Source organism: Biomphalaria glabrata, chromosome 9, assembly GCF_947242115.1.
Source record: "Biomphalaria glabrata chromosome 9, xgBioGlab47.1, whole genome shotgun sequence".
Classification (NCBI taxonomy): domain Eukaryota; kingdom Metazoa; phylum Mollusca; class Gastropoda; family Planorbidae; genus Biomphalaria; species Biomphalaria glabrata.
Genome location: NC_074719.1, coordinates 8,453,230 through 8,473,019, shown reverse-complemented (window position 1 = coordinate 8,473,019; position 19,790 = coordinate 8,453,230). Strand labels below are relative to the sequence as shown.

Here is a 19,790-nt window from a genome sequence, read left to right as displayed (position 1 = left end):
GTTGTGTTTACTGAGCGCCTACGCTCCCCCCCCCCCCCCAACTGCTCCACAAATGAGATTGGACCAAAAGCGCTCTGAGCATGCTATAAGCATGAAAGCTCTAATAATAATAAGTCTAGTCTAATTTGCGAGCTTTTCACGGTTGAGAGAAAATTATCTTCATTAGATTCTTGTAGTGATTGAGCGTAAATTTTAGAATCTAGCGTATTTCATGAGTTTTCGGGTTAGTTGAGTTTTTTGGCCCATCTGCACACTTTAGGCCATGTTGTGATTTCGGGTTGTTTGCGATAGTAGTTACGCTGAGGTTGTCAATGTAATCAAACTGAATTTCCATTTGATTGGATCAATAAAAATTATCTTATCTTATAGACCTAACTCGATAGCCTACTATACTTACAAACTTTCCAAGCGAAGTCACTCATGCTGTTAGAAATTGGAATAGGAAGTATATCCTTTTTGACATTTTGGACATTCGAATGATTTTTTCCTTACTACGAACCAAGCAGTGTTGTTTCAAATGTGAAGCACTAGAGAATCCTTTTCTACTTATGTGACATTTAAACGCTTTTTAACCAGTATGAGTCACTTGGTGGCTAACTTTTATAGATGACTTCATATAAACATTATTGTTATAAATTAAGTTGAAACTTTTTATATAAAGAGTCCCCTTTCAGACCTTGCGATCTAAATGGTTGTTCTTAATCATTTCATCTCCTGGTCATTTCATCAAATACTCGGTAACAATTGTAAAAATGTATCAAATTAACAATATTTCATATATTTATTTTCATTTATATGACAACAAGAATGACTTATTAAATAAAAATATAATAAAATGTCATTTAAAATATATACAAATGTAACGTCTATAGATATAGAGGTTATTAAAAAAAATGTTTTTTTTTTGCAGGTTAATTAAAATCAATAAGATTGACTATTGATAGAAGGTACAGAAGATGATCCATAGATTCGTATTGCTGTACAACATTCTTTGTAAGTTCTTGGCCATTGTTGCATATTTCTTGAAGTCAGCGTTTATTAGAAAAAATAAAACATTACATCTGGGTTTGAAATGACACTCATAATCAAGAAAGAACAATTTACAAGTAAAGATATCTTGAGAGATGGCCATCAAAAGAAAAGTTATCAGAGGCATGATCAAAAGTAATCTAATCATTCTCATCTCTCATAAGATTTTTCCTACTTCCACCACACTTTGGCCTTTGATCATTACATAACGCAATATGAACAGGGTAATATTGATATCCGTTACATCAAGAAGAAACTATTTGACTAAATACAACTCCGTTTTATAATATATTATTTCATTTCTCTACAAGTATAAAAAGAGGAGGAGGAACTTTAATAACATATCCAATATATCAAAAAAAAACATTCTAAATAAACATATTTATAAATTAGATTAAATCAGTGCTTAAAGACAAAGCCTAAAAAGCTTCTTTAACTTGTTCAGGGGGAGCAAAGATTTTGTTTACTAATAAAGGGATCTTGCTGGAAAAATTTGGGATCCATTGAGAATAATAGGACAATAGTCCAATCACCCGCTTTTGTGATTTAATACCTAGTGGTGGAGGTAGATTTCTCAAAGCCCAAAATCCTTTTTATGAACCAAGCAGTGTTTTTTCAAATATGAAGCAAGAGAGAATACTTTTCCACATGTGTCACATTTAAATGGTTTTTCACCAGTATGACTCTGTAGGTGGACTTTCAAATTATATAAAAGTGCAAATCCTTTCTGACACATTAAACATTTAAATGTATGAATCAGTTGGTGTTGTTTGAAATGAGTAGAGTTAGTAAATCCTTTCTGACATATTTGACATTTAAATAGTTTTTCACCAGAATGAATCAGTTGGTGTTTATTTAAAGATGAAGAACTAGATAATTCTTTTCCACATGTGTCACATTTAAATTGATTTTCACCAGAATGAATCTGTAGGTGTTTTTTTAAAGATGAAGAATTAGATAATCCTTTTCCACATGTGTCACATTTAAATGGTTTTTCACCAGAATGAACAACTTGATGTTGTATCAAATGATGAGACTGAGAAAATCCTTTCTGACATATTGGACATTTAAATGGCTTTTCACCAGCATGAATCAGTTGGTGTTTATTTAAAGATGAAGAACTACATAATTCTTTTCCACATGTGTCACATTTAAATTGATTTTCACCAGAATGAATCTGTTGGTGTTTTTTTAAAGATGAAGAATTAGATAATCCTTTTCCACATGTGTCACATTTAAATGGTTTTTCACCAGAATGAACAACTTGATGTTGTATCAAATGATGAGACTGAGAAAATCCTTTCTGACATATTGGACATTTAAATGGTTTTTCACCAGTATGAATCAGTTGGTGTCTTTTCAAATGACTAGGCTTATAAAATCCTTTCTGACATATTGGACATTTAAATGGCTTTTCACCAGTATGAGTCAGTTGGTGGAGTTTCAAACTATAAGACTGAGAAAATCCTTTCTGACATATTAAACATTTAAATGGTTTTTCAGCAGTATGAGTCAGTTGGTGTTTTTTCAAATTACTAGACTGATAAAATCCTTTCTGACATATTGGACATTTAAATGGCTGTTCACCAGTATGAGTCAGTTGGTGTAGCTTCAAAAGACCAGACTGAGAAAATCCTTTCTGACATATTTGACATTTAAATGTTTTTTCACCAGTATGAGTCAGTTGGTGTTGTTTCAAATTACTAGAATTACAAAATCCTTTCTGACATATTGGACATTTAAATGGCTTTTCACCAGTATGAGTCAGTTGATGGAGTTTCAAACTATAAGACTGAGAAAATCCTTTCTGACATATTGGACATTTAAATGGTTTTTCACCATTATGAGTCAGTTGGTGTTTCTTCAAACTACTAGAATGAAAAAATCCTTTCTGACATATTAGACATTTAAATGGCTTTTCACCAGTATGAGTCAGTTGGTGGAGTTTCAAACTTTGAGACTGATAAAATCCTTTCTGACATATTGGACATTTAAATGGTTTTTCACCATTATGAGTCAGTTGGTGTATCTTCAAACTACTAGAATGAAAAAATCCTTTTTGACATATTGGACATTTAAATGGTTTTTCACCAGTATGAGTCAATTGGTGTAGTTTTAAACTTTGAGACTGAGAAAATCCTTTCTGACATATTCGACATTTAAATGTTTTTTCACCAGTATGAGTCTGTTGGTGGTGTTTCAAACAAGAAAAATAAAAATATTCTTTCTCACATATTTGACATTTAAATGTTTTTTCACCAGTATGAATCCGTTGGTGGAATTTAAAATTAAAAGACTGAGTAAATCCTTTCTGACCTATCTGACATTTAAATGGTTTTTCACCAGTATGAGTCTGTTGGTGTCTTTTCAATTTGGAAGAATGAAAATATTCTTTCTGACATATTTGACATTTAAATGGTTTTTCACCAGTATGAGTCTGTTGGTGTTGTTTCAAATTAGAAGAATGAAAATATTCTTTCTGACATATTTGACATTTAAATGGTTTTTCACCAGTATGAGTCTCTTGGTGTCGTTTCAAATTGGAAGAATGAAAATATTCTTTCTGACATATTTGACATTTAAATGTTTTTTCACCAGCATGAATCAACTCATGATTTTGTAATATTTTAGAGCTAGAAAACCTTTTTTGAGAAATTTGACAAGTAAAAAGTTTATTTATTTGATGATTATCAGTGCACGTAGAATTCTCGGTCTTATCTGAAACAGTTTCATTGGATAGGCTTTGTTCCATATGATCATTCATGTCCTTTACAAATACATTTGTTGAAGTCATTTCTTTGTCTTGCTTTGTGATTTTTATCTATGAAAAAAAAAATGTATTAATAAAATGCAATTTGAATATGCACGATTTAACATTGTTAGTTTAAAACAAGAGCCACTCATACACTGAATAGGTAAAGTTGTCTAAAAGTGATTTTTAAACAGGCATTAAATAGAAGAATATTGATTTTGTGCACTGCAATTCAAGCATATAAGCAGTAAAGTTATTATAAGCAGTAATCAGTTAGGCATTAAAATTTTCTGAAGCAGCTAAAAAAGTTTCTTCAGTGTATTTTAATCATTGTATATTTCCAAGGCTAAAAGATTGTTGGTGCCATTGAATATATCTAAAGTGAATTATTGTATTGTAAACACAATCATAGAAAACTTATCCCAAATAAGACTAAGACTAGCCTCTTCCAAAAACTTCCTATAAACATTATTGTTATTAATTTAGCTGAATTTCTTTTTATAAAGAGTTCCCTTTCAGACCTTGCGATCTAAATGGCGGTTCCTAACTTTTCATCTCCTGGTCATTTCATCAAATACCCAGTAATCATTGTAAAAAGTGTGAAATTAACAATATATATATAAATCTCTTCATGGCTCAAGAGTTTGGACAAGAAAAAGAGTAAAGGAAAGATCACTCTTATTTCTGTGGATAGAGTTATTATATGAAAAAACGAAAGGAGGGGAGTACAGTAGTATTCACATGTCGCTACGGATGGCTGCCTGGTCGTGCGGTTTGCGCGCTGGACTGTCAAACCCTGCCTGCTCCCATCCCCCTTCGTCCTGCAGGAGATTTGGACTAAGAAGAACATCCAAAACATGTAAAACATTTTACAAACAAACATTTTAGAAACACTAAATAGCAGCGCCCGACTTAACCATTGTGACCAAGAAGTCATGGAAAGAGAACAAGTAATCTTGTATATTCACCCGTCACTAAATAGCAGCGCCCGATTTAAGCTTTGTGACCAAGAAGTCATGGAAAGAGAACAAGTAATCTTATATATTCACCCGTCACTAAATAGCAGCGCCCGATTTAACCATTGTGACCAAGAAATCATGGAAAGAGAACAAGTAATCTTAAATATTCACCCGTCACTAAATAGCAGCGCCGGACTTAACCATTGTGACCAAGAAGTCATGGAAAGAGAACAATTAATCTTATATATTCACCCGTCACTAAATAGAAGGGCCCGATTTAACCATTGTGACAAAGAAGTCATGGAAAGAGAACAAGTAATCTTATATATTCACCCGTCACTAAATAGAAGGGCCGGATTTAAGCATTGTGGGGTCCTATGCGAAACAGATTTCATGGGGCCAAGTTTAGGTAGGGAAGCGGACAATAAGTGAAATTTAAGACTATTAGAAAATAAATTTGTCTATGCATTTATTCATTCTTTACTACGTACAGAATTACTTCATGAGCCTTGCATGAAGCAAAGTCATACAGTATATCATAATAATAGATCCCGCTCAATAGCAAGAATTACCAAATGTTTCAATCTATTTTTAAGAATTGTTGACCTCAAGTAATTCTTTATTAGTTTGAGGCGCGAGAAGCTTCTTTCACAAGATTACACAATTACGGCTAATGCATAATGCTGTTTTTATTTATCCCAAATAGGATTGGTGTTTTCCATATTGAATGACACCTCAAAATGACAATTTTTTTCTATATATTGCCTTATATTTTAAGGACTTTTGGTATATTTTGCAAAAACTGGTGATTTCCAGGAGCTCCTGGTAAATTGACAGGAGGGCAGGAAATCAGTTTTAATTTATAAAATGGTTTAATTTAATAATTTATACACCTTGAATTAGTGCGGATCCTATGAAAGTGCGGATCCTTTGAAAGTGGGGGCCCACTGCGGCTGCATAGGTTGCAGTGGCTTAAGACAGGCCACGCAAAATAGCATCGTATTCTACACCGCTGGTCGACTAGTTTCATATTTTTATTTTCATGTACATAACAAAAAGAATGACACATTAAATAAGAATTGAAAAATCAAGAGATAAGTTATCAGCGGCATGCTCATAAGTAATCTAATCGTTCTCATCTCTCAAAAGATTTTCCATATTTCCACCACTACTTCCTTTGATCATTACATAACGCTATATGAACAGGATAATATTGATATCCCTGACATTAAAATGAAACAATATGACTAAATACAACCCTGTTTTATAATATATGATTTCATTTCTCTACAAGCATGAAAAGAGGAGGGGGGAACTCTATAAACTCTTTAATAACATATCCAATATATCCAAAAACATTCTAAATACATGGTCAAGAGGCTAAGTACGCTTGAACTTGGCTTGGCTACCAATGAAGGGGACTCGAGCTTCGACACCCGACTTGGGCAGAGTTGTATTTACTGAGCACCTAAAGGCAGCACGGAATAACCTTCTCCTAGATACCCCCTCCCCCCACTGGTCCACAAATGAGATTGGACCAAAGCGCTTGAGCATGCTATAAGCATGAAGTATGACCAGAGATGAAGTGACCAATGATGAAATGACCGGTCATCCTAAAGGGCTGAAGCTTTAAAGGTCATCTGTTTCTGTAACTCACAATTAACAAGGTTGTCATATAGCCAGCACAACGACCAAGCTCTTTAATTTTCCCCTACTAATGTCAGGTATGCATTAGATTTAGCTGAACTTAGAAGCCCCCAAAAGATTCCCAAATTTAAAATCCCAGTCCACATCAGGATTCAGACCCGTACCCTCTTCAGTTCAGAAGCAAAACACTTTACTACTCAGTTACAGTACCTCCTAATTTTTTTATATACCAATATTCAAAGCCAAAAAGATTCCAGTAGTGTTAAAACTAAGATATCTCTTTTCTAGCATTTAATTTTAAAAAATCAACAGTCTCTTACCTCACTCATTGATGACAGTTCTGCGACAGATATGTGTTCAGTTAGTTTTAAGTTCGGCAAAATAATAGGCACCGGATAAAAGTTTCTGTCTGCCTTTTTTGACATAGCCAGTAGTCTTGATGCTAAGGACAATGGTTCATCACTTTCAGTAGTACAAGACATTTTTATCTCCTGCTTTAGAACATCATCTGCCTGTAAGACAAAGAAATTTAATTCATAAACTACTAACTACAAAAAAAAAATATTTGTTATAAATAGGAATGTAAATATTAAACAAATTTCCACATTGAAAATAATTAGCACCAACATTCCGCTGTCCTACTTATTTCTAATTTCACAAATTAAACCCTGAAATTATACTAGTTTTTACGACACAAGACTCTTCGAAATAATAATACACTCTCAGGTTATTACTCTATAAATACTTTAATATTACAACAAGTTATGTAAATACGAACATTTCATTTCTCTTCCTGTCAATTTCTCCCTGCTTCCCCTTTTAAACATCCCTTCCATTCATTACACAAATTCGCACCATTTTTCATGCACACCCTGCTGCGCTACAACCATAACACCCCTTGTTTGCCAAGTTCGATGTACATCAAACGCATTTTAAATATCAAATAAAATTATAAACCACTGTTCAATATAATTATATTATCTTCATTAATTCTCATTCTTTTAAACCATGTAAAAACCAACAACAACAAAAAAAAACCTCCAACAGCAAAATTAAACATCACCATTCTCCACATTATTATTTTAGGTTCAAAATTACTTACATCCATCCCAATGTATAATGTCTAGACTTCCCCAACGAACCAATCAGAGTAAATCTCATAAACTTATAAACTTAATCTTATAAACTATAATTAACTATGTAACTGTAATACTATATTTTACATTTCTAACAATGGTTTCATCAAATTCTCAATATAACATCATATATTAATATCTCGACACCTCACACATGTAACAAAGCTTCGTCAATCCATACAGTCTTCGATTACATATACATGTAATATGTGTATTTACAAAATGTTCCAATCTCTTATAGATGTCTATTCATTACACTGCTATTCATTGTGTTCTCACCAAAATGATTTTACTGACATTATTCTTTTGACCAACCAACAGAAACAAAATTGACGTGGCCTAGCTGCTTTCCTTACTTCCATTTCTTTTCCTTCTTAGGTACACCATGATAATGTGTCAGCCATCACATTGTCTTTCCCTGGTATTGTCCTGACCTCAAAGTTATAATCCATAAGTTATAATGCCCATCTGGCTATTCTGTTGTTCCCTAGTTTATTTGTATTAATGAAGGCTATGGGAGCGAGATCCGTCCATAGTTCAAATTTAGCTCCCATTTGATAGAACCCTAATTTTGTTATACACCATACAATAGCTAGTCCTTCCTTTTCAATGGTGGCATATTTCAACTCAGCTGCTGTCAGTTTTCTACTCACATATAAAACAGGATGTGGGACACCATTCCATTTTTGCATTAGACAGCCACCTATTGCAATGGTTGATGCATCCGTAGCCAAAATAAATTCCTTAGTATTGTCAGGTAATTTCAAAATCGGTGCTCCAGAAAAGAAAGTTTTAATTATGTCCAGTGCTTCTTGACATTGTTCCATCCACACTATATTGTTAGGTTTTCCTTTCTTTGTTAGATTTGTTAGTGGTTCAATTATTTCTGAAAAATTTGAGATAAAGTTTCTATAAAAGTTGCATAGATCCAAAAGGCTTCTAATTTGCTTCTTTGTCTTTGGTACCTTAATGTCCAATATTTTTGAGACTGTTTCTTCCAGTGGTGTAATGCACTCATTTTTAATCTTATACCCCAAAAATGAAATTTCACTGACACCAATTTTTATCTTTGTTGGTTTCAATGTTAAATTGTTTTCTTTGATAATTTTAAAAACTTCTCCAAGGCTTTGTATATGCTCATCCCATTGCTCACTAAAAATGCATATATCGTCTAAATAACAAATTGTGTCTCTTCTATGGCTGAATAATTTGGCCATCATTCTGTTAAACGTGGCTGGAGCATTTACCAAGCCAAAGCTCATCACATTCCATTGATATATGCCCGAAGGTGTCTTAAATGCAGATAAAGGTTTAGCTTCTTGTTTTAGAGGTACTTGCTAGTATCCTCTAGACAAATCCAAAGTGCTAAAAATCTTTACATTTTTTAGCTTAGTAAACATTTCTTCTGCTTGTGGCATTGGAAATGGATCATATTCTGTGACTTTATTCAACTGTCAATAATCCACACACAATCTTTAGTAGCCACACTTTTTTTTAACAAGCACGACTGGTGCAGCACATGGTGAGAGAAACTCCATTCACCGCGACATCCTTCCATGTTTGTCTACTTTCTGTTACCACTGTATCTATTGATCTAAACTTTTCCTCTGTCTCCGTTTCTTCCGTCACACAGGTACTCATTGCCATTGACTCATCTTTACTCCTTTCTTCACTTCTTTGTCTTGGTGTAAACTCTTTTAACTAAACATCCCTTCCATTCATTACACAAATTCGCACCATTATTCATGCACACCGTGCTGAGCTACGACCATAACACTTGTCAACTTTTAAAAACACCCAAAGTAACAATTAGATACTATAATTGAAAAAAAAAATGTTTCACTAAATAAAGAAGCTGTACATCATCATTAATGAGTATTATATAATGACACAAAATTCTTTCATAAATAATTGTCAACACTAAAAGCTTATAAAATGTTTTATTTCTTTATTTTCAACTACTGAAACTTCTGTTTATAGAAATAGATAAATAGATAAAACACAGAGTAAAGGCATCCAGAGACTATCCCTCTTGAAAAGATTAGCTGGCACAGATTGGGGGAGCTAATCACAACATCCTGAAAAAGACGTATACCAGTTACATAAGACCTGTACTAGAATATGGTGCCACAGCATGGGGCTCAGCAGCCCAAACAAACCTAAGAAAAACAGACAAGGTTAAAAATAATGGTCTAAGGATAATGACAGGAGCAATCAAAACAACACCCATAAAAGCTATGGAGGAAACCACTGCCCTGATTTCTCTGGATGAAAGAAGAGAAATAAAAATCCTTTCCCAATTCACTAAATTGGAAACCTTGTAGAGGCATCCACTCATAACAAAAATCCACAAAACTGGCACAAAAAAAAACGTCTCAAAAGGACCAATTTCATACAGGAATCTCTAAACCTAAAAAAGAAACACCAACTTGAAAAAATTACTCTGGAATCCTTGATACACTATAATGAATCTCCACCCTGGGACGAAAGCCCTCTTCCTACTATAAGGGACCATATTGAAAACATAAAAAGAAAATCTGATTACAGACCAACAGAGCTCAAGAAAATAGTGAACTGTTTTCTACATACCAATTATCCAAGCAATCAGTGGATCAGAGTTTACACGGATGGCTCATCCCATAAAGCCACCACAAATGGTGGAGCTAGAATACTTATCGAATGGCCAGATGGAGGAAAACTAGAAAAATCCATTGCAACTGGAGAGCTCTCTGACAGTCACAGAGCAGAAAGGGAAGCACTAGCACTAGCTGCTACAATGCTAGCAAATCATCCAAGTTCCCCACACAGTCAGATTGTCTTTCTAACCGATGTGAAAACAACTCTCCAAAGCTTGCAAAACTCTGATTCCTCTTATATTAAAAAACTCATAACAGCACTTACAAAGCTCAACAACTACAGCTAAAAACTATTATTCAATGGATACCAGCTCATATATAACTAGAAGGAAATGAGAAGGCTGACACACTCGCCAAGAGTGGGAGAACTAACTCACAAATAAACTCTGCACTCTATCCAGAAGAATTGAAGAAATTAATTGTAAATAAAATAAATGAGAAATGGACGAGCTCTCATCCAAATCACAAGAAAGATGACCTTACTATAAGCTATCCCGACAAGACCAACATCTAATCTTTCGACTCAGGACCGGACACAACAGAATGCGACAACACATGTACCGGAAGCTCAAAATTGGAACCAGTGAAATCTGCCCATGTGAGGTATCACCAGAGAATGCCGACCACATCCTCCAAAACTGCTCTCTTTACCAAGAGGCCCATATAAGACATTGGCCCCAAATCACCCCAATAGAAAGAAAACTATATGGAGAACTCCCTGATTTGGAAACCACTGCGCAGTTCATCTCATATATTGGTCTAGTCATCTGAACACTCCAACATAACAATGAGAACGAAGAAGAAGAAGAAGTATATAGTTTATATTTCAACCATTACTCCTTGATAATCAAAATACTAATATTGTTATGCACTTTCTTACAAAAGAGTTTGCAATATTAGTAAATCAATCAAAATCAATTTTTATTATAGATTTAAGCTTGTCATTTCAAATTCTTATTTCTACTTAATATAACTTCCTTCACCTATCACTTAGTCTTTTTAACTGTTGGGGCACCACACAATATCTGTTGATCATCTTTTCCCATTCCTCTCTTGTCTTTTGCCTTGGATAGAATTGCTTTCAATGACAGGCCTGTGCATCCTTTTATGTTTTTTTTCCTATCACTTTCTCTATCTGCCTCTTCTTTTTCCTGGTACTACTCCCTGAAAGCCCTGAAGACCCAGTGATATGACCATAGGGTTTAAGTTTGCATCTTTTGATTAGGTCATTGTGGGCTCCAATCACTATATTAATCCTGATTCTAATCTCTTCATTTGTGATGCAGTCTTTGTAAGTGATACCTAGGATCTTTCTTTAGCATCTCAATTCCATTGCTAGGATGCTCCTCTCGAGATCCGCAGTCAGTTTCCAAGATTCGCAGGCATGTAAGAATGTGAAGGTGATCAGTGAGCTCATCAGTCTGATTTTAGTGTCTACAGCTATGCCTTTGTTTAAACACCACCCCCTCAAATAATATAGCAGAAGCAGTTTTCCAGAGCAAGGCCCTAGGAGCCACATGTGAGAGATTTAGGGGTTGGAAAGTGACCAGTAAGGCAATCCAAAGGTGCAATATGCTGGACCATCAAAGGTACTACCCATTTCCAGCTCACCCTATGCAGTAATTCATGTAAATATAAAATAATCCATCGTGGTACTACTCATTAGACAAATGTAGTCCACAGTCTGATGCGGCTATAAACAAATGATAGCTTTAGTTGCTGACCAGGCTATAGAGCCTAGTGTAAAGCTTACATGCAAGAAGAAGTTGTAATATAAACTTCTTTGTTTGTAATTTATTCTGAATAAATAGAAGACCAACTCAAGAGATTATCATATCATGACTTCAAATAATCTTATAACGATAATATTCTAACTATATATTCACTTATTATTGAAAATGTATGACTTTGATTGCTTTCTAGCTTACTAAAATTACACTAAAATACAAACCAATGAAATATGAGATTAATGAAAGGACTGCCTAGTATGGCTGATGAAGAATACTTTAAGATTTCTCTGTATGTAATAAGCATTATTTATATTAGCTTTCTGTTATTTTTACTCATTGTGCACCTTTCTTATACTAGTAACTATTTTATTAAATGTATTACCTACTATATACTAGAAATGAAATACCTGATACCCTGGGGTCACATTACAAGTTTGATCATGGCTGTAGTTTTCAAATGGCTGCATAGAAGAAGTTACTTCATCTCCTTCAGTCTTTTCAATTTTTACATGTGACAATTTCATGACTGTGTTATCAAACATATTTTATTCAGACTTTCTTTCTTCTCATGTTTTATTACATTGCCCAGGTCAAGACTGGACTCATGTTCTATATCAGCCATCAGTGATACTTTGATGTCTTCTTCTTCTTCAGATAACAGTATTAACAAATATTTTTGAATTTGGTACTTTACTTGTACCTTTTACTAGCAGCATGGATTTCAACAATGCTTCAATTGGTCCATTAACAATGTTACTGAAGAAAAAAGAAATGAGAGAGATTAAGTTAGATTAGAAAAAATAAATAGGGGTGACAACTAGTTCTTTCAAGGAAAATAGAACAAATGTTCAGCATGGTTATCAGAAGTGTCAACACAGTAAATGTCTACACAGTAAATGTCTGTGTGGTGCAAGGCACACATCCTGAACTAGAAGGTAACAAACAACAAGTGTTACAATTTCTTGTGTGTCAATCCTTTACATTATTGAATGACATTGCTGCTGTCTTAGAGATTTCTACAAACTTAATGGATGTATGTGTAAATGTAAAGAAAGATCCTTGAAACTGATGATTTTAAATACAAAAGGAGAAAAACAATGGTGGTCCAAAGATGCAGCATTTAAAAAGGTCTTCGGGTCGCTCTTAAATAAACAATTATCTCTCTAAATCAGTATTAAATTCTAGTGCTTGACAAATTTGAAAAGAATAGTGTATTAAAAGAAGACCCAGTATCAAAATACATAGCATTCAAAGATGCTTTACAACAGCATTTGTTTTCTTACATGTCTTTGAACTTACCACACCTCTTTCAAATTACCTTGAAACAAATAAAATGGATGTTTTGAGAGCATCTATTCTAATATGATGTGTATAACAAAACCAAGATCAAAAAAAATTTTGAAGTGGTGTAGAAAGATAATGCAAGGAAACAGGAAAATGATTATATAACTCTCGATGCTCAAAAAAAGCTTAAATGAAATTCAGGACCTTCTTGCCAACATTTGCAGATCAGTTAGTGTAGTACAGACTAGTTCAGAGGTTAGTTGGGTGTGGTTTTGCACTGTTTCAGAAGATCTGAACAGTGAGGATACCATCGCATACAGAGGCTTTGCTGGCAGTTATGTCTACTTATCAATCATCTTATGTTGACTATAGTTTTGTTGAGTTCTGTTTGGGTGGATATTTCATCTAGCTGAATCTACTTTATCTCTAGCTCATTCATTGTGTGTGGGTAATTCAAGTAATTGGATAGTCAAGACATCTACTGATCTAGATCTAGAAATTAGACACAAGGTCTAGAGAAAGTAGAGACTAGAGACAGAAGAGTGACTAAGTCTAGTAAAGTAAGGCACTAACTAACTTCATGACACGGTGTAAGAGTGTATAGATCTATCCTAGATCTATATTATATATAGTATCAGTCACTTACAGTGTGTCACTAAGACGACTTAGTCTAGAATATTAGTTTACGTGACTAGATACGCAGAATCAGGTTTCTCTTATATTTTAAGAATATGCAGAAAAAAATGCAGATTATAAATATGTAGTTTGAATTTTCCAGAGATAAATAATTTTTTAAAATATATGTATTTAATTAATTTCTTATTACTGTATATTGACAGGGGACACGACAATTCGTTCACTGACATTTCGTTCACAGACAAATCGATCACAACTTTTTGTTCATGCGACTATTCATTCACGCAACATATCGCTCACCGACTCTTCGCTCACAGACAACTTGTTGTTGGTTGGTTCACGACAAATCGTTCACTGACAAATTGTTCATCATTCACTGGATAGTAACATATTGTTAATATTATATATTGCCCCTTTTTTAATTTGTATACATTAAGACTTTTGTAGCTATTATTTCCAAAATTTTTTGGAAAAAAAAAAAATGTTCCAAACGAGCCTAAAAAAAAATTATTATTCAAGTACCAATGAAGCTATAGTAACATATTTGGTATCAAAGTAATGGTAGATACAAATTATAATCTAAATAATATGACCCTAAAAAAAAATGGATGCCAGCTTTTGAACTTCTGAGACCTAAATATAGATTTTGATCTTTGCATTACTGTTGAAACATCATATTAGACTATTGACATCTTTTTGAAAATGAAATGTAATAAAACAGTCAATAAAAGATGATGAATCACTGATTATATTATTATTTTTACATGGCTTTTTAGTCAGAAAAGGGAAAAAATATTGCACTATTTCTACCAATAACAATAGATACCAGTACTAAATCTATCAATCAAATGTACTCAAACATTATGTACAAATGAACCAATGGGATATATATCTAGATTTGTCTTCTTTTTATTTGCCTAGAACATCTTTCATTCTAATACTAGACCAGTGCAAGACATAGGCTAGCGAGAGATCAAAGCGTAAATCTCTAACTAGATGAAGGACAATAAAAATTCTAATTCATTATACCTAAGATCTAGACCTACATCATTATTACTATTCCTTTGTAATAAATTATAGATCTAGAATAGTTTTATATTTCACTTTTATTAGTAGTAAACCTTTAAGAGTACTTACAAGAGAGATTGCAACTTGAACCAGTATAAGTAGGCCTATATTCAAAGTGATGATTTTTACCCATAAACAATACTAAATAAAAATTGCTACAAAATATCCCAAGAAAAGGCCCTGGTGGATGAATATTGGATTTAGATCTACCATTTCTGTTGTTTTCATTTATCTTAGGCTTAGATCTATAGGGATCTACCCAGGTGTAAAGATAAAAGCATAGATCCAGTCAACCTTTATCTACATTCCAGACTTAGCCTAAGCATAAGGACAGTCACAATACTAGATCTATCTAAATCTAATTCTAAATGCTAATAATGCCAAAGTCTGTTTCATCCTAAGCTAAATGTAGATCAAGATCTAAATCTTCATTATTACTATTCAATATTCATAGAAGTATAAATAGAACAATTATAAAGCTTCTTCAGTTGTAAAAATTGTGGGTGTGTCTTGGACAAGCAAAAAAAAATGAAGCATAGCCATGATGTTGTAGATTTTTACAGATAAACAAAAAAAAAAGAAAATGGGCAAAGAATCAGAATGCCCACAGTGGATGATTATTTGATGTATGGTAGATTCTTATAACTGAACACCGACTTTTGGGAACTAGGTCAATTTTTTATTTTATTTTTTTATTTGGTGAAGGTTTAACTTACAAAAAAACTGAAAGCAGATTCTTATTCTGCAAACTAAAGGACAATAAAAATAGCTGTGTTACTTTATATTTCCACCCATAGTCAAGATTTTATTTTAAAATAAATTGGGTCACTTCATGCTCCTATTTTGAACGCAGTTTTTGGGCTTTCTCCTTTAGTTGAACAGTGAGCAGCGGTGTTGAACACTACTATGTAATTGCTAATAAATTATATCTGTGTTACTTAAAAATTATTTAGATTGTAGTCAAAGAAGTAGATTCACGTTTGCAATATGTATTTATAGTCTATTTCCTCATATACTCTCTCTCTCTCTTTATATATATATATATATATATATATATATATATATATATATATATATATATATATATATATATATATATATATATATATATATATATTTTTTTTTTTTTTTTTTTTTATTTAAATACCTATATAATCTATGTGTAGAAACAGACAGAAATAAATTTATATAGATTATAGAGCTATAATTTAATTATTTTAATTTAATAAACATGATATTTTCTACTAGGCTACTTATATTTTCTCTCTGTCTTTCTTTTATTTCCCATCCAAGGACCCTCTTCTTGTTTTCATAATTTGGATGTTCGTTTTGTGACACCTTAACACCCCTCCCTCCCATAGATGCTTATAATTCTTTTCATGACTTTCTCCCCCTTCCCTCCACTGCCTGTTGGATAGTTTGTGACACTACACGCTGAGTGTATACCTCTCCTCACCGCCAGCTTATTTGCTGGCGTGATCACCTGCAGTGGGCATGGTCTCTGGCTTCAAATTAGCAGCCTGCACTTTTTCTTTCATTCATAAGTTATATATTCTAGATATCTCGATCTAGGTCAAGTTTATTCATTGAAAAAATAATAGATTTATTAATCCCAATAATATCTCTTATTACGATTTTGCTGTGTTCAAAAAGGAGAAAAAGCTGAATTCATTATTATTTGTTTGAACACCCCCTTTTTAAATTTTATTTAACAGCTAACAGTATAAATGTGATTGGAATATCTTTCTAAATATGTTTGGAAGCTTATTTTGATATGCCCATCAGCCTACAATTAAGCAGGCTCATAATTTAGCCTTCATCCCTTATATGGGTATGAATTGCCGGGGGAGGTTAAAACAACAGCTTTACATACATGGATACAGAGAATCTAAATAACTGCCATCTGCTTTGGAAAAACGGAACAAAATTACCGTAACTTATCTAAAATTGGACATGTGCAGTCCCAAAACGTCATTTTTAGCTCCAAACATAAAAACAAATGGATTACAAACAAAAAAAAAGTGACCCGTTCAAAAAGGAGAATTGGATGGAGTGTTCAAAATATAAGAACCTCCTCTAGATCTACCATTTCCTTTCTTTTTATTTATCATAAGCTTTGATCTAGAGAATCTAGAGATACATATAATATGTACAAATAATGTAGATCTATATAATAATGACATCATAATCATTATTTTATCATAAAGATAATCTAAAAAAAAAATGACTAAATTCCTAATTAAAGTAATATACTATTATTAAATATACCGTTATATTGTGTATGAAATTACCACTCTGGATTTGTGATAAAACTAGCGTAGTAATGGCGACGTTTTTATAAATCTTAAAAAAAGTAAAAATAAATGTCTAAGTCTAAATAAAGCCAAAAGCTTCTAATTCCTATGTAAACAAAGGATGAAGAACTCTTTTATAAAGTAAAAATAGTTCCACTGTTGCTAGTTAAAAAGTTTAATTTAAAAATGCAACAAAACAAAGGTAGGGTATAAACGTCTATGGCAGGGGTTCTCAGCCTGTTGGTCGAAATACGAATTGCCAGAGGTCGCCAAAGACAGGGCCGGCCTTAGGCCACTGCAGCCTATGCGGTCGCAGTGGGCCTCGCGCTTTCATAGGCCGGCGCTAATTGAAAGTGTACATTATTAAATTAAACCATTATAACGTATATAAAATAACAGGGGTTTTCGCGACCTCCTGATTTTCCTAGGCCTTCAGGAAATCTCATGAAAAGGCCAAAATATACGATAAAGTCCTGATCTTTTTTTTGAATTTCTTCAAATCTCCTGAAGAATAGACAAAATTGACATTTTGGGGTGCCAATAAATAAAAAGTGGCATTGCGAGCTTTCATTTGATAACAATTTATTGCAAAGACGAAAGTAGGAATATTTTCTAATAAAAAAAAATGTTTTTGACATTATGCTTATCCCTATAGCCAGACTAGGCCCCGCGCGATCCGTCTCGCATAGGCCAAAGACCATCGAAAAAATGAATTGTTATTGTCTATTTTTGTATTGTTGTATGTGTGAGCGGGGGGGGGGGACGCAGAAGAGTGGGGGGATTGTAAAAAGGGGACGCCGAGCATAAAAGTTTGAGAACCGCTGGTCTATCGGATAGACGGGGATAGACGTTCCGTGCGTTTAGGGACAGACAGACCGTCTATGGGATAGACGCTCCGCACTGAATGAGTGAAGAGTGTCCATTCAAGGTGCGCAACTCTCGTAATAAAATGGATAAAGGGGGAGATGATTCATAACTCTTTTCTAAGCGCAGTGCCAATACATTAGCAAGATTAGAGATTAAATAAGATGCACAAGCATATACATTTCGCATCAAATTGCAAAATATATACGAAAATTCCTAGAAATCTCCTAAATTTATTAAAATCTCCAGAAAACTCATAAAAATCTCCTGAAAAATCAACAAAATTGTCATTTATAGGTGTCATTCATTGACAAAAACGCTAATCCTACGCGCGATAAAAGAAAAAAAAAGGCATTGTCAGCTTTCGTGTGATGAAATGTAATAAACTGGCGAATATTCACCCTAATCAGAAGTTCCAATAACTTATTTACTTTTCAGTCACTGGCATATAAATGTGTCATATGTTACAAGGTTCGTTATGTTAAGTAAATTTGATCGCAATTTTGTACTTTGAATAAAATTCAAAGTCAAATTTATTTTCTAATACAAAATCTTAATTTTCACTTATTATCCAGAATAGGCCCCGCGCAATCAGTTTCGCATAGGGCCCCGTAATTGCTAGGACCGGCCCTGTATACAAGGTTGCGTCAAATGATCGATTCAGCAACGTAGCAATAATATTGTGAACATAGTTTAATGCAATATATAAACATGCACATATGCAATGGTTATGTTTCTTACTTACGACAGCGAGAAATACACAATGTAGCCTACACATTAAACAGAAATGAAATAAGCAAAATCCAAATAATATTATTCAGCAAGAAAATACACAAACTAATTAAGGTGGAACTGTAAGTTCGGCTTACCACCAGGTATTCCCCTAGAAGTAGGAATAAATTATTAATAATAATAATATTATAATAATAATAATTATATAAGTTGTTTAATAATAAAAAAAAAAGAAAAGATTTTACCTGTTTTTAAGTATTACATTTAATGTGAAGGGTGTGCCTGTTTTTGAGAGCAAATGCGATCTAATCGAGGCTCCAGAGCCGACAAACAAACTCGCATTTCATCGTCTATTGTAAGAAGTCTCTTTCTTTTCTTAGACTTTATTTCAGTCAGTGCTGAAAATCTAAACTCACAAAACAATGATGATGCCAATGGAAGAATTATTTTGATCGCTTTGATTGCAGGATATAACTTGTTGATTGAAATCCAAAACACATCCAGGCTTTTCTCGGCAAAACTTGACTTAAGAACTGCATCGTTTTTTTAAATCTATGAGCTGCTCTGCTTCTTCAGTTGTCAGATTTGTAGCTACATTGTTTCCAAATGGATAGCTGACCCATCCATATTCATTACTTCCAACTGTTGGAAAGTAATGCTGCAATGCTGACTGCAGGTGTGTCAAAGTGTCCAGAATTTCGGAGGTGATTTCTTTATTTGAAGCACATTCATTGTAAGTAGGAAAGCAGTCGAACACTCCTTACGAGATCTTACTTTGACACAAAGACAATTTTTCACCAAATGACTTCAGTATTGAGGATCTCGTGATGATGGTTTCCGATGGTCCTTGAAGACTTAAATTCAATGAATTTAATTTGTCAAATAAATCAGAGAGAAATGCCACCTTAACCCACCAGATCTCGTCATGAATAGAAAATTGAAAGTCTTTTTTTTTTCAGCCTCCAAGAATGAATCAGCTCAGCCTTGAGTTGGACGACAGGCTTCAACACTTTTTCCCTGGAG

The 19,790-nt window shown here is 33.5% G+C and overlaps 1 protein-coding gene across 5 annotated transcripts; it reads right to left on the bottom strand.

Moving 5' to 3' along the window:
- Positions 1-762: 762 nt before the first annotated feature.
- Positions 763-17,289, bottom strand: LOC129928205 (zinc finger protein ZFP2-like). 5 transcript variants are annotated; one of them, XM_056041345.1, is made up of 5 exons: positions 17,146-17,288; positions 14,110-14,185; positions 12,297-12,645; positions 6,708-6,899; positions 763-3,850 (listed from the first exon to the last, which is right to left on the bottom strand). In XM_056041345.1, the coding sequence occupies exons 3-5, from the start codon at positions 12,429-12,431 to the stop codon at positions 1,604-1,606; spliced, it is 2,574 nt and encodes an 857-aa protein (XP_055897320.1). In that variant the 5' UTR covers positions 12,432-12,645; positions 14,110-14,185; positions 17,146-17,288; the 3' UTR covers positions 763-1,603. The 5 variants fall into 5 exon arrangements, with proteins under 5 accessions (XP_055897320.1, XP_055897319.1, XP_055897322.1 ...); XM_056041344.1 differs by lacking the exon at positions 14,110-14,185 and having other exon boundaries at positions 17,146-17,289; XM_056041347.1 differs by lacking the exon at positions 14,110-14,185 and having other exon boundaries at positions 17,169-17,288.
- Between the last annotated feature and the right edge of the window lie 2,501 nt (positions 17,290-19,790).